The sequence below is a fragment of the Taudactylus pleione genome, unplaced genomic scaffold, assembly GCF_031769625.1.
Source record: "Taudactylus pleione unplaced genomic scaffold, aTauple2 ptg000513l, whole genome shotgun sequence".
Classification (NCBI taxonomy): Eukaryota; Metazoa; Chordata; class Amphibia; order Anura; family Myobatrachidae; genus Taudactylus; species Taudactylus pleione.
The window spans coordinates 1074074-1089909 of record NW_028284915.1 but is presented as its reverse complement, the minus strand read 5'-3'; the positions used below and the strand labels follow the sequence as shown (position 1 = coordinate 1089909).

Below are 15836 nucleotides of genomic sequence, written 5' to 3'. Positions count from 1 at the left end.
CCACCAGCCTCAGTGTGTGTCTCAACCCCATTCCCCAGCCAGAGTGTGTGTCTCAGCCCCAGTGTGTGTCCGCCTCATTCTCCCCAGCCCCAGTGTGTGTCTCAGCCCCAGTGTCTGTCCGCATCATTCCCTTCAGCCCCAGTGTGTGTCTCAGCCCCATTACCCAGCCCCAGTGTGTCTGCCCCATTCCCCCGAGCCCCAGTGTGTGTCTCAACCCCATTCCCCAGCCAGAGCATGTGTCTCAGCCCCAGTGTGTGTCCGCCTCATTCTCCCAAGCCCCAGTGTGTGTCTCAGCCCCAGTGTCTGTCCGCATCATTCCCTTCAGCCCCAGTGTGTGTCTCAACCCCATTCCCCAGCCAGAGTGTGTGTCTCAGCCCCAGTGTGTGTCCGCCTCATTCTCCCCAACCCCAGTGTGTGTCTCAGCCCAATTCTTCAGCCCCTGCGTGTGTCAGCTCCATTCCCCAGCCCCTGCATGTGTCAGCCTCATACTCCCCAGCCCCAGTGTGTGCAAGCCCCATTCTCCCCAGCCCCAGTGTGTGTATCAACCCCATTGTCCAGCCCCAGTGTGTGTCTCAACCCCACTGTGTGTTCGGGTCATTCCCCCCAGCCCCAGTGTGTCAGCCCCATTCCCCCCAGCCCCAGTGTGCATCTCAACCCCATTCCACAGCCCCAGTGTTTGCCTCAGCCCCAGTGTGTGTCAGCCCCAGTGGGTGGGTGGCCTCCCAGCCCCAGTGTGTGTCTCACCCCCATTACCCAGTGTGTCTCAGCCCCATTGTGTGTCTCAACCCCACTCCCCAGCCAGAGTGTGTGTCTCAGCCCCAGTGTGTGTCCGCCTCATTCTCCCCAGCCCCAGTGTGTGTCTCAGCCCCAGTGTCTGTCCGCATCATTCCCTTCTGCCCCAGTGTGTGTCTCAGCCCCATTCCCCAGCCCCAGTGTGTCTGCCCCATTCCCCCCAGCCCCAGTGTGTGTCTCAACCCCATTCCACAGCCCCAGTGTTTGCCTCAACCCCAGTGTGTGTCTCACCCCCATTCCCCAGTGTGTCTCAGCCACAGTGTGTGTCTCAGCTGCAGTGTGTGTCTCAGCCTCAGTGTGTGTCTCAGCTGCAGTGTGTGTCTCAACCTCAGTGTGTGTCTCAGCCCCTTGTCCCCGAGCCCCAGTGTGTGTCTCACCCCCATTCCCCAGTGTGTCTCAGCCCCAGTGTGTTTTCTTTTCTCACCAGTAGCTGTGTAGAGCTGCCTGATCGGAGCTGTGCTGCGATCACGGAATCGGGGGGTGAGTAAGTGTTGGGTGGCCACCGGCCACTGTAGGGACCGGCCCGGTGTCCCGGTGGCCCAATCCGCACCTGCATTTACTGTGCTTCTATTAGTAACTTTCACTTCTATGCCTAGTTCTGACTATACATTGTTACATAATAGTGGTGCCTTTTAATCAGGACTATGCATCACTGTGTCAATCTCTTCCATTCTGTAGCTAATGTGTTTAAAGGCATTTTCTACTATTGTATTCTGTGTGTAGGGCATCTTCACTATTTTGGCTGTTTTTCACTATTGTGTCCAATGTGTCTGCAAGGGTCTGCCCACTGTGTCTGTATCTCCTCACTAAAGTGTCTGGTGTGTCTTTATCAGATCTCCTCACTAATTTGCCCACTGTGTCTGCAGCATGTTTTTGAAGATTCAAGTGTTGCATTTAAATACTTACTGTAAAATAAACCCAGGGGTGGATTGGCCATAGGGCTTATCGGGAAGAGTGGAGTTTGAGAGGGAGCTTGGGAGGTCCCCTGTTTAGCAGAGCAAGTGGTTAATACATGCCATGCACAGGGCATCTATTCACTGGAGAGAGGGACTGGGGGCTTGGCCAGCAGCTCCCAGAGTGATAGGCATACCCCCAGCGTGACAAAAACAGAGCGGAGTGGCATTTCACTTGAGGCCATGCTACATTTTCCAGGCAGGTGAAACGTCCCAGTCTCCACTACTAAAAAGTTGGGTAGTATGTTGTATGGCGTTCACTGGGGTGCTGCCAGTACTAGCGCTAGTGGTCTGCTAATGTCACCCAACATTTGCTTTTGGCCATGCAGCCTACATAGGGCCACTTTTGGAAATGTTTCCAGTGCCACTTTAAATTCCTATTCCGCCCATGGTAACATCACTACTTTTCCCTTTTCACTAGTTTTGATAAGTGCTGGAGTGCTTTACTTCAGTCTTTATCAGTCATGCCCAGAATTGACTAAATCTGGAAGCAAGTAACTTGGGTTTTCAAAATTTGTCTCCAAATATTTGTGTAAATGGTACTCATTCCGGGCCTGATTTTGAGGTGGGAATAAAGCAAGAAAGAACAAGTACTGTACTGTAACTGTGTACCTGGACAAACCATATAGCAATGCAAGGAGCACAAATACATAAATTTTTTGCATGTGTGGTAAATACTGACTGCTGTTGCATATAGTCTACAAATGGTGACAGCTTTATGTTTACACTGCAATTTATATTTTAGTTTAGACACTCCTCTCACTAATCTAAATCTCTGCACATTTTAAACTGCCCCACCAGTAGTGCAACAATATTTTACCAAGGTTTACAGTTACTTGTACTTTCTTACTCCCAGCTCAGACCCTCACTTCATATATGTACTCATCAGAATGTAAAATTATTGAGGAAAGTGGTATTTGATGACGGATCATGAAGTATATTTACATAATGTGCACGTCGCCTGCAACTACAGAGTGCCATGTACATGAATGTAATAACTGTTTATGTACTGATTAGTTAAAATAATAGTTGTTGAACACATTGCAAGTGGAGATTGTTATCTGGTAAGCAGGTCAACAGGCAATATGTATACATCACCAGAATGTCGACATGTTCACAATGTTTAACAAAATAAGGCAAGAATGGACTCTGCGCTTATTGCCTAATAGTAATCTGAAATGGTAGAATCAATTTGACACAACTCGATCTTATATGTGTAAATGTATAGTTTTATTCATAAAACACTTGTGTTATCTATTACATAAAAATACCATAATAGTACTAATTATGCTTCATAAATATTAAATCCAATTGGCATCTCACAAAGATAAAAAACCTTATTGGTACATAAAAAACTTCAATAGCATGAAAATCACCACACATATAAATTATGCTAATAGACCACTTTAAATGGTTTGTATAATCAGAAATCACCCGTGCAGAGATTCCTCCTAGGGTTAAATCCTGTGTTAGAACAGTTTTTGTGTGTCTAAACAAATAGATAGGCAGTCAAATATGGGTAGTTTAATCCTTTTCCAAACCAGATAGTAAAGTGCCACCATGAATAAACGGAAATGCCGGACTTAGAGCCCAAATCCACACTATGAACACTGAACAATGTCAAGTATTTAGAGCACACAAATGTATCGATCACTCCTTAATTGGAGGAACAATTATCCGGCTAAGAATGTAAGAAGCATGATTAGGTTTTCTAGGTGACCACAAATACAATAGTTCCATACACTGCTCGGGGCACCAGCAGCACAGCGTACGAATAGCTTTCTCAGAGAGTGTAACTGAACAGCCGGAGGGCTGACTTACATCAGAGCCACGTCGCTTATCATGGGTAGGTTTAATGTCGCAGGATCTTTTTTTTTTTTTTATCAAAACAATTCATGATGATTTATAATATTACCCAAATATCAGATCTTTTGTTTTTCAATTTTAGAGACAATAATTCTCAATTTATAATTTAAGTCACCCTTAAATGTTACTACAATTTCTCCAAGGTATAAGATAGTCCATGAAACCAATGCATGAAAAAAGTACTGCCAACAATAAAGAAGCCTTTTTTTTTAATTAATATATATATATATATATATATATATAAATACAGTAAATTCAGTGCGCAAATCAATCAATCAATCAATACATAAACACATATAATACTGTGAAAAGTTTTTTAGAATCCAATAAATAGATGGATTTTTGGAACAAAGTAAATCTGTGTCACAGATGCCAGACATAGCACAGGCGACAGGTACCACACAGGCCGGCGTCTTCCCCACGTTAAAACCCGGATCCAAGCGGGTATTGGTTTATCTGGAATTGAGAGCAAGAAAGAAGGGGCGCCACATAGTGCATGAAACTATAAAACAGATTTTATTGCAGACAGCGGACATAAAACTCGTTCAATGAATATGCGTACCACAATCAGCGGTCAGATACCATCGCAAGTAATAAAAATGAAGAAGCCTGAATATCACCCGAACGTCTCCGGGGACTCCGTCGGCTATTCGACCAGTAATGGAAAGCAACGCCAAACCACACCCCAACGCGTTTCGTCATCGACTTCGTCAGGCGAAAGTCGATGACGAAACGTGTTGGGGCGTGGTTTGGCGTTGCTTTCCATTACTGGTCGAATAGCCGACGGAGTCCCAGGAGACGTTCGGGTGATATTCAGGCTTCTTCATTTTTATTACTTGCGATGGTATCTGACCGCTGATTGTGGTACGCATATTCATTGAACGAGTTTTATGTCCGCTGTCTGCAATAAAATCTGTTTTATAGTTTCATGCACTATGTGGCGCCCCTTCTTTCTTGCTCTCAATTCCAGATATATATATATATATTTATATATATATATATATATATTAGGGGTGAGCGGGTTCGGATTTCTGAAATCCGAACCCCCCCGAGCCCCCCCGATCCGAGTCCGATCCGAGTCAGGCTCGACTTTTCCCGCCTGACTCGGATCTGACATCGAGGCAAAACGTCATCATCCCGCCTTCCGAGTCTCGCGGGTTTTGGATCCTATATAAGGTACCCGCGTCGGCGCCATTTTCTCACTCGGCTGTGGACAGTGAAGAGGGAGGGTGGGAGTTAGTGCTGTGTAGTGTAGTGTAGTGTAGTGCTGCTGTTGTCCACTACTTCAAAGTCCATAGGGGCTGGCTGTGTTGTGCTGTGCTGCTGTTGTTAATAGGGGCTGTGTCCACTACTTCAAAGTCCATAGGGGCTGGCTGGACTGTGTTGTGCAGTCAGTTCTCCATAGGGGCTGTGTCCACTCCAAAGTCCTGTGCAGTGTCCCAGTCCTAAAGGGGTGCTGTAGTGTTGTCCAGGGGGTGCTCTGTCCATCAGGGGTGCTCCCCCCAAGTGCTAAAAAAATAATATATTTTCTGTGTTTGTGAATTGTGTGCGCAGTAGCCGCACGTGCATCAACAAAGTAGTGCCAAGCGTGCGCCTGTGTCATAAGTAAAGGGCCGGCTGGCTTGACCGTTAAAGGGTGCTGTAACCCCCGAAAGTACACTCCAGTCCAAACCAAAAAAAATTTATTTTCTGTGTTTGTGAATTGTGTGCGCAGTAGCCGCACGTGCATCAACAAAGTAGTGCCAAGCGTGCGCCTGTGTCATAAGTAAAGGGCCGGCTGGCTTGACCGTTAAGGGTGCTGTAACCCCCGAAAGTACACTCCAGTCCAAACCTAAAAAAAAATTATTTTCTGTGTTTGTGAATTGTGTGCGCAGTAGCCGCACGTGCATCAACAAAGTAGTGCCAAGAGTGCGCCTGTGTCATAAGTAAAGGGCCGGCTGGCTTGACCGTTAAAGGGTGCTGTAACCCCCGAAAGTACACTCCAGTCCAAACCAAAAAAAAATTATTTTCTGTGTTTGTGAATTGTGTGCGCAGTAGCCGCACGTGCATCAACAAAGTAGTGCCAAGCGTGCGCCTGTGTCATAAGTAAAGGGCCGGCTGGCTTGACCGTTAAAGGGTGCTGTAACCCCCGAAAGTACACTCCAGTCCAAACCAAAAAAAAATTATTTTCTGTGTTTGTGAATTGTGTGCGCAGTAGCCGCACGTGCATCAACAAAGTAGTGCCAAGCGTGCGCCTGTGTCATAAGTAAAGGGCCGGCTGGCTTGACCGTTAAAGGGTGCTGTAACCCCCGAAAGTACACTCCAGTCCAAACCAAAAAAAAATTATTTTCTGTGTTTGTGAATTGTGTGCGCAGTAGCCGCACGTGCATCAACAAAGTAGTGCCAAGCGTGCGCCTGTGTCATAAGTAAAGGGCCGGCTGGCTTGACCGTTAAAGGGTGCTGTAACCCCCGAAAGTACACTCCAGTCCAAACCAAAAAAAAAATTATTTTCTGTGTTTGTGAATTGTGTGCGCAGTAGCCGCACGTGCATCAACAAAGTAGTGCCAAGCGTGCGCCTGTGTCATAAGTAAAGGGCCGGCTGGCTTGACCGTTAAGGGTGCTGTAACCCCCGAAAGTACACTCCAGTCCAAACCTAAAAAAAAATTATTTTCTGTGTTTGTGAATTGTGTGCGCAGTAGCCGCACGTGCATCAACAAAGTAGTGCCAAGCGTGCGCCTGTGTCATAAGTAAAGGGCCGGCTGGCTTGACCGTTAAAGGGTGCTGTAACCCCCGAAAGTACACTCCAGTCCAAACCAAAAAAAAATTATTTTCTGTGTTTGTGAATTGTGTGCGCAGTAGCCGCACGTGCATCAACAAAGTAGTGCCAAGCGTGCGCCTGTGTCATAAGTAAAGGGCCGGCTGGCTTGACCGTTAAAGGGTGCTGTAACCCCCGAAAGTACACTCCAGTCCAAACCAAAAAAAAATTATTTTCTGTGTTTGTGAATTGTGTGCGCAGTAGCCGCACGTGCATCAACAAAGTAGTGCCAAGCGTGCGCCTGTGTCATAAGTAAAGGGCCGGCTGGCTTGACCGTTAAAGGGTGCTGTAACCCCCAAAGTACACTCCAGTCCAAACCAAAAAAAAATTATTTTCTGTGTTTGTGAATTGTGTGCGCAGTAGCCGCACGTGCATCAACAAAGTAGTGCCAAGAGTGCGCCTGTGTCATAAGTAAAGGGCCGGCTGGCTTGACCGTTAAAGGGTGCTGTAACCCACAAAGTACACTCCAGTCCAAACCAAAAAAAAAAATATTTTCTGTGTTTAGCCGCACGTATATATCAAATCGATATAACATAAATGGAGGACCAAACTTTCTCCGATAAAAATAAAATAGAGAAAGATCAAGAACCACTTCCTCCTAGTGCTGAAGCTGCTGCCACTAGTCATGACATAGACGATAACATGCCATCAACGTCGTCTGCCAAGGCCGATGCCCAATGTCATAGTAGAGGGCACATACAATCCCAAATGGCAAAGTTCAGGAAAATGACCTTGAAAAAGACATTTAAATCAGCTGAAGAGAAACGTAAACTTGCCAATATGCCATTTACGACACGGAGTGGCAAGGAACGGCTAAGGTCGATCCCTAGTATGTTCATGACTAGTGGTTCAGCTTCACATGACGATGGAAGCACTCCTCCCACTAAAAAAATCAAAAGAGTTAAGCTGGCAAAAGCACAGCGAAGAACTGTGCTTTCTAAGAAGATATCACAAATCCCCAAGGAGAGTCCAAGTGTGGTGGTGGTTGCGATGCCTGACCTTCCCAGCACTGGACGGGAAGAGGTGGCTCTTTCCACCATTTGCACGCCCCCTGCAAGTGCTGAAAGGAGCACCCACAGTCCACTTGCTGATATGCAAATTGAAGATGTCACTGTTGAAGTACAACAGGATGAGGATACTGGTGTAGCTGGCGCTGAGGAGGAAGTTGGCGAGGAGGATTCTGATGGTGATGTGGTTTGTTTAAATCAGGCTCCGGGGGAGACAGTTGTTGTCCGTGGGATGAAAAAGCCCATCACGGTCATGCCTGGGCAGAAGACCAAACATTCCACCTCTTTGGTCTGGCAATATTTCTATCCAAATCCGGACAACAACTGTCTTGCCATATGTACCATATGTAAAGGTGAAATAAGTAGGGGTAGGGACGTCAACCACCTAGGAACATCCTCCCTTATACGGCACCTGCAGCGCGTTCATAAAAAGTTACTGTCAAGTTCAGAAACTTTGGCTCAGACCGTAAGCAGTCCAGGGACACCTAAATCCCGTTGTCCTGTTGTATCCAAGCGCCTGCAAACCACACCGTCTACTCCCTCCTCGTCAATTTCCTCCTTAGTCAGGATCGGAAGTAGTCCTGCAGGCCATATCACTGGCATGACTGACTCTCCTATCCGGGATTCCTCCGGAGGATCCTGCATTGCTACGCCTACTGCTGCCGCTGCTGCTGTTGCTGCTGCTGCTGGGAGTCGTTCATCATCCCAGAGAGGAAGTAGGAACACCACTACTTTTACTAAACAATTGACCCTCCAACAGTCCTTAGCGAGGAGGATGAAGTACGACAGCAGTCATCCTGAAGCAAAACGTATAACTGAGGCCTTGACTGCTATGTTGGTGTTAGACGTGCGTCCGGTATCCGCCATTAGTGCAGTGGGATTTAGACAATTGATGGAGGTAGTGTGTCCCCGGTTCCAAATCCCGTCTAGATTCCACTTCACTAGGCAGGCGATACCGAGACTGTACAGAAACGTCAGAAAAAGTGTCCTCAGTGTCCTGAAAAATGCCGTTGTACACAATGTCCACTTAACCACGGACATGTGGACAAGTGGAACAGGGCAGACTAAGGACTATATGACTGTGACAGCCCACTGGGTAGATGTATCACCTTACGCAGCAACAGCAGCAGCGTCACCAGTAGCAGCATCTCAGAAACGCCAGCTCGTTACAAGGCAGGCTACGCTGTGTATCACCGGTTTCAGTAAGAGGCACACCGCCGACAACCTCTTAGAGAAACTGAGGGAAATCATCGCCCAGTGGCTTACCCCACTTAGACTCTCCTGGGGATTTGTGATATCTGACAACGCCACCAATATTGTGCGGGCATTACATCTGGGCAAATTCCAGCACGTCCCATGTTTTGCTCACACAATAAACTTGGTGGTGCAGAATTTTCTGAAAAGCGACAGGGGCGTGCAGGAGACGCTTTGGGTGGCCCGAAAAATTTCTGGCCACTTTCGCCATTCAGCGACTGCGTGCCGAAGACTGGAGCGCCAGCAAACACTCTTGAACCTGCCCCGCCATCACCTGAAGCAAGAGGTTGTGACGCGGTGGAACTCAACCCTCTATATGCTTCAGAGGATGGAGGAGCAGCAAAAGGCCATACAAGCCTATACATCCACCTATGACATAGGCAAAGGAGGGGGTATGCACCTGACTCAAGCGCAGTGGAGAATGATTTCCGTGTTGTGCAAGGTTCTTCAGCCCTTCGAACTTGCCACACGTGAAGTCAGTTCAGACACTGCCAGCTTGAGTCAGGTCATTCCCCTCATCAGGCTTTTGCAGAAGCAGCTGGAGAAAGTGAAGGAGGAGCTAAGACGGAGCGATTCCGCTCGGCATGTGGGACTTGTGGATGAAGCCCTTCATTCGCTTTGCCAGGATTCCAGGGTGGTCAATCTGTTGAAATCAGACCACTACATTTTGGCCACCGTGCTCGATCCTAGGTTTAAAGCCTATGTGGTGTCTCTCTTTCCGGCCGACACAAGCCTGCAGAGGTGCAAAGACCTGCTGGTGAACACACTGTCAGCTGAAGCGGAACGTGACACGTCAACGGCTCCTTCTTCATTTTCTCCCGCAACTGGGGCTGCCAGGAAAAAACTTAGGTATCCTAAGCAACCCGCTGGCGGTGATGCAGGGCAGGCAGGACCAAGTTTGGACATCTGGTCCGGACTGAAGGACCTGGCAACAATTTCTGACATGTCTACTGTCACTGCATATGATACTGTCACCATTGACAGAATGGTGGAGGATTACATCGGTGACAGCATCCAAGTAGGCATGTCAGACAGTCCATACCTGTACTGGCAGGAAAAAGAGGCAATTTGGAGGCCCCTGTACAAACTGGCTCTATTTTACCTGAGTTGCCCCCCCTCCAGTGTGTACTCCGAAAGAGTGTTTAGTGCAGCCGGGAACCTTGTCAGCGAAAGGCGTAGGAGGTTGCTTCCACAGAATGTGGAGAAGATGATGTTCATCAAAATGAATTATCAGCTCTTCCAGGGAGACCAGCCTCCAGAACGTACAGAGGGACCTGTGGTGGTGGATTCAAGTGGGGACGAGTTAATACTTTGTGAGGATGAGGATGTACACACTGAAGAGGGTGAGGAATCGGTGGATGAGGAGGATGAGGATGACATCTTGCCTCCGTAGAGCCAGTTTGTGCAGGGACACATTAATTGCCAGCTTGTTTTGTGGGGGCCCAAACGAACCAATCATTTCAGCCACAGTTGTGTGGCAGACCCTGGCGCTGAAATGATTGATTTGTTAAAGTGTGCATGTCCTGTTTATACAACATAAGGGTGGGTGGGAGGGCCCAAGGACAATTCCATCTTGCACCTCTTTTTTTCTTTGCATTATGTACAGTTTGGGGCCTAGTTTTTCTAACTGCCATCCTGTCTGCCACTGCAGTGTCACTCCTAGATGGGTCACGTGTTTGTGCCGCCCACTCGTGTCGCTTAGCATAGTCATCCAGCTACCTCGGTGCAACCTTTTGGACATAAAAACACTATTGTGAGGTGTGAGGTGTTCAGAATAGACTGGAAATGAGTGGAAATTAAGGTTATTGAGGTTAATAATAGCATAGGAGCAGAAAAACCTACAAATTCTGTGATTTTAGCTGTTTTTATGCTTTTTTTCAAAAAAATACAGATCCAAAACACAAAACCCAGAACCCAAAACACGGAAGGGTGGTTTTGGCAAAACCAATCCAGATCCAAAACACGAAGAAAGATCCAGATCCAAAACCAAAACACAAAACACGAAAAGTGGCCGGTGCACACCCCTAATATATATATATATTTGTCTGCAATATAGTGGGCAAATCAGATATATTCACATTGCTATAAACAAAAAATTACTAAAACTACATATGCTCCTCTGAGATCAACTTTTGGTATGTGCAATCTTAAAATCTCATGGATTAAACACAGTTTTGGAAAATGTTAAACCAAATTTTGTTTAGAAATCGGTTTTCAAATGTTTGGGAAATATTTGCAACCTTAAAGCTAGTCATCTGGTACAGTATATTGGTATGCAGTCGGGAAGCCGGCGGACCTAACCCCGACAACTGGCTTCCCGACTGTTATATCTCGGCAAAGGTCTAAAGACAGGCATCGATATGCCGATGCCTGTCATTAGACATATGCTGGGAGCCCGATGCCCGGCATCCCGATCGAAGGGACGCCGGGCGCCGAGCGCGTATAGCCGTGGGGGGGAGGGTTAGGTTTAGGGTTAGGCACCCCCCCGGGAGGTTAGGTTTAGGCTAGGGGAAGGGGGGTTTAGATTTAGGTATTTAGAGGGGGGATTAGGGTTAGGCACTGGGGAGGGGGTTAGGGTTAGGTACCCCCCCGGGGGACTTAGGTGTAGGCGGCGGGGAAGGGGGTTTAGATTTAGGTATTTAGAGGGGGGATTAGGGTTAGGCACTGGGGAGGGGGTTAGGGTTAGGTACCCCTAAGGGAGGGTTAGGGTTAGGGGGTAGAAATAGTTTAATATATACTTACCTTTGACGATCGGGATTTCCTCCTCTGCTGGGATGCCGCTGTCAGGATTCCAACAGCCGGCATGGGTCCGGCAGTAAATCACAACGATTCCCAGTATATAACATAAGTCAGTTATCTTAGGAAAAAAAATGTTTTTTTTGGTTTCTGAAAATAATACTGGACTGGAAAAATTAGGTTTCTGTATGCTCACAAATGCCAACATTTTAGGATTTTTGCCATTTTCAAACCCTTATAACTCAAAAACAATATGAAGTTTAAAAAAACGCAGTCACTCTCTTATAGCGCTAAATGTGCGCAGAGAACAAAAGTAAATGGTAACGTAATTTGCATAGGATCACTTGACAGAGGTCCTATGGACAGGCATCTTTTGGACTTATGTCCATTATGCCAGAACTGTTTGGGTGGCAAAGCTTCCTTACCCTACCGACAGTCCAGGTTAGTTCAGTATAGAGATAGTAGCCACCAACGCTCTCCATAGAAACTCCAGTCCTGTAATGGGGCTAGTTTTCATTATATCTAGGTGAGTCCAGGCTTATTGTCTCCCCACTATAGTAGAAATGAGTCCAGGATATCTAGGGCTGGTGCTGGTTAAGTAATTGTAGGTAAATGTTCTGTCACAGTTTTTATTTACAACACTACATATGTAGAACTGGAATAGAGTAATGACAGGGGATACATTCAGTATCCCGACAAAAAGGATGCCACTTAAAATACCGGTACCAGAATCCCGACACCTGTTAGAATGCTGATGCCAGCATGCCAACCACCGGCATCCCGAAGGTAAGTGGTGGGGTTAGGGAGGGGGTTAGGGTAAGGCACTAGGGGGAGGGTTATGTTTAGGCACCAGGGAGGGGGAGATTAGGTTTAGGCACTAGGGAGGGAGGTTAGCTTTAGGCACCAGGGAGAGAGGGATAGGATACTGACCAACAGGTGTTGGTATCCTAGCCCTGTCGAGATGCTGCCGTTAGGATTTTGACCACCGGTATCCCGAATGCCGGCATCCGTACCCATCCAATTGTCAGAACCTTGCAAAACAACAGTGTAAATTTCTAATATCTGACGTTTATTTACTTTATTATTTAATTTAATTCAAACTCCTGATGTGCTCAAGTTAACATTGTGGTTGTTATTTTTTATGAAGTGCCAGGTTGCAAATTTGACACTTGTGTTCATGTTTATGCGCATTATTTAAAAGGACAATGTTTTTACTGCCCACTGAAATATTGGGCATAAACACAAAAGAAGTGTCAGATTTTACAACCCAACACTTGTGTAAATAAACCCCTATATGTAAAAAAAAGGTTCCTATACCAATTTTATTTTATTTGGAACCAAAAAGTAGCAGTAGCACATAGGGGTCAGAGGTAGGGCTGTGACACAACTTTGGGACTATAGGGTTCTGGCAGCTACAAATGAGAGAACAGCACAGAGCGCTCTCCTCTAACAATATCAATTATTATTATTGATTTATTCTGTAGGTAAACTATTTCATGCCTTCTATACTATTATACAGTATCTATAGAAAATATAAATGTATATTTATTTGGCTTGTAACTCTGTAAATTGCTCATGTGGATGGTGGGAAAAACAGCAAATGGGTTGAGATCATTTATAAGGCTGGATAAAAAATCTAGTACTGCACATGTGAGCTTTCCAATGCTTAATATTTCTACTTGTGCTGACCAAATACATAGCATTACATGCTGAAATCTGCCTAGATGCAATAGATTGTTTTACATGCATAGTGTGACCATATATGAAATACCTGTCGGTAGTTCAGAGCATCCAGGTAAACTGAATCTTTTAAGAAAACCACTGATTTACATGGCATGTTGATCCCTAGAGCAAGTGTACCGGTGGCTGTGACAACCTGAGAAGAAACAAATATAAACTTAATGTAAATATGTAACAATATTTTTTAGCATTGTTATCATCAATGAAAGAGGTCACAAGATTTCAACACTCACTGGTCTAGTAAATATAACTGGTTGGGTACGGGATTTAACTACATCCCGATATACTTAACATGCATAATACAGATACATTATTATAGCAATCAGTGCTATGAATTGTATAGTTTTCAGTTTGCAAACAATAATTTTGTACCATAATCCTGTGGCCACAATTTATGTACAGTATGTTGATGATTAATATTCAAGCTGTTGCTCATGAGTGTCAGAGCTTCAGGCATCTGTGAAGTGCACGAAAAATGTCACTGAAATTGGAAGAGGTTGTATTACAGTGGTGAAGCTCCTGTGATCCAATCTTCAAGTCCTGCCTCTATTCACAACTCAATGGAATAGTACATTCACATTATTTTTGAATATTGATATATTAGGTATGCTTTTCTCTGAATTTATAGCTATAAATAGGACTGGGCTGATAATGGACAATTCACACTGTGGTGTGCTGGGATACCGCTAGGAACACACAAGAGAAAATTCTGACTGCACAATTTAGTGGGAAATTATGGAAAGAGATGAATATTCTGTAGACTTCTGTGCTAATTTCTAATGATTATATTTGGATTGGGATCACCATTGTATGTTACTTTGCCCAACTCCAATTCACTTTACATAACAATGAATTAAAAGAGATAATGTGGACATCTCCTTGAGCATCTTTTTAATTATATGCATTTTTTTAACAATTGCATCATAAATTTTCATCACTTGTACAATTAAATTATAACTATGATCACAATTGGAAAAAATCCTGTGAAATACCATCAGGAGAAATGTAATGGAGTGCAATTTGTGCAGTGACTTCAAATCCAAATGCAATACCCAGTGATTTGGTGTATGAAAGCTAGTGTATTAAAAAACAACACATCACTCACAGTTTAAGCTATTGCATCATGTTTTAAAAATAGTAAAAACAAACAAATCATAGTTTTCCTCCCAAATTCTAACAGGCCTATGCTATTCAACATTGTGTCAGCCCTCTGGGAGGAAAGGGGGGGAAGAAACATGCACCCTTTTACCTAAAGATAACTGTCCCACTACTGTGTTATAGGTACTGTACCATGACAATAATAACTATAATGTTGCTCCCTTATAAAACTAATACTATGTTCTGGTCCTCTTATGATATGCTTAATAATAAAATAGTCCTCCCTTAAAAAAATGCCCCTTATTAAAATAATTAGTAAAATATATAGTAAAATAAATAAAATATTTCTAGCATAACAATAAATAAAAAATAGTCTCAACACACACTTGCCTACTTTTGAAAAAGCTTTTCAGGGAGATTGTGAAAGTAACACCTATGAGCACGGCGGTAAAGTGGGCATGTACTGCTACATCTGAGAGGCGTGTCATAACACTGACTTACATCCAATGTAAACGAGCCCCAAAGCAGTCAGTAAGATCTGTTTGTTGATTTAAAAAAAACACTGATACTTTTCAGAAAATGTATGTAGCCATAGGGATCACTGTGCCTTATACCCTATATAGGGAAATTATACTAATGATCCCATTTGAATGTACATAGATCTGTTTTTTGTTATATATATATATATATATATATATATATATAACAGCTTCATAATGGGGGTAAGGTGCAATCAGGGAGATTGCTACACTCTTCAGGGAGAGAGGGAGATTGCTACTATTTCAGGCAGTCTCCCAGACAATGAGGGAGAGTTCGCAAGTATGTCCCAACATTTTTAAAAAAAATTGCTCCCAGAAGTAAAAATAAAATAAAAAAAATTGAACTTACTACTTTCCTGTTCCTTCATTTATGTCTTGATTCGAGATTAATGGGAATTGTAAAAAAAAAGTCCCGGATGCATCTTGGCTGCATAATTAAAATCAGACAGCCAGCTAATTAATAGCTGTACAGGTAATTGGAGACTTCCTAAAGACAGTTAACTATTGTTCACTGTAAAGGGCAGTCAGCTTGTAAAAAGGGAGAGAGAGGGAGGGAGACTCAAAAAAAATTATCTTGCACTAAAGATTAACAATATCACATCAAATTTTAGGCTTAAGTTTGGCAGCATCACAAGAAAGATCTTCTGACAGCATAAGATCTCTCTATAAAAACATAACCACAAATACACCAATAGGGTTTCTACAATGTGATATTTTGGACAAAACCAATTAAAGTATAGTCAATAAATTATGCAATTTTATATTATCCTAACTTGGATACATGGCGTTACCTGGGTTGAAGACTGGACCCTGAAATACACCATCAGCCTTTATTTGTTTACATTGTCCCTGCCAATAACCCCATTCCATTGATCCTGAAAAGGACCCCAATGTTTGCTAACATGCATGCAAACAGTGGATGCAAGGAGTGCGGCTACTATGGGGTCTGAGCTGCCACTGTGGACCGCCGCTCCCCCTACACCCAGTCATGCACACAAGGTGGACCTGTCCAGTCAGGGCTGCCGAGCATGGCCTGGGTGACTACGGTGTTGATTTG

General features: G+C 44.6%; 1 protein-coding gene across 1 annotated transcript in view; it reads right to left on the bottom strand.

Annotated features, from left to right (window-relative positions):
• LOC148501567 (putative ATP-dependent RNA helicase DDX60) overlaps positions 1-15836 on the bottom strand; it is a 600786-nt gene that overhangs the window by 153118 nt on the left and 431832 nt on the right. The window contains exon 29 of the mRNA XM_088450267.1: positions 13174-13278. Within this exon, the coding sequence (XP_088306393.1) occupies positions 13174-13278 (105 nt within the window). The remainder of the gene's footprint in view (positions 1-13173; positions 13279-15836) is intronic.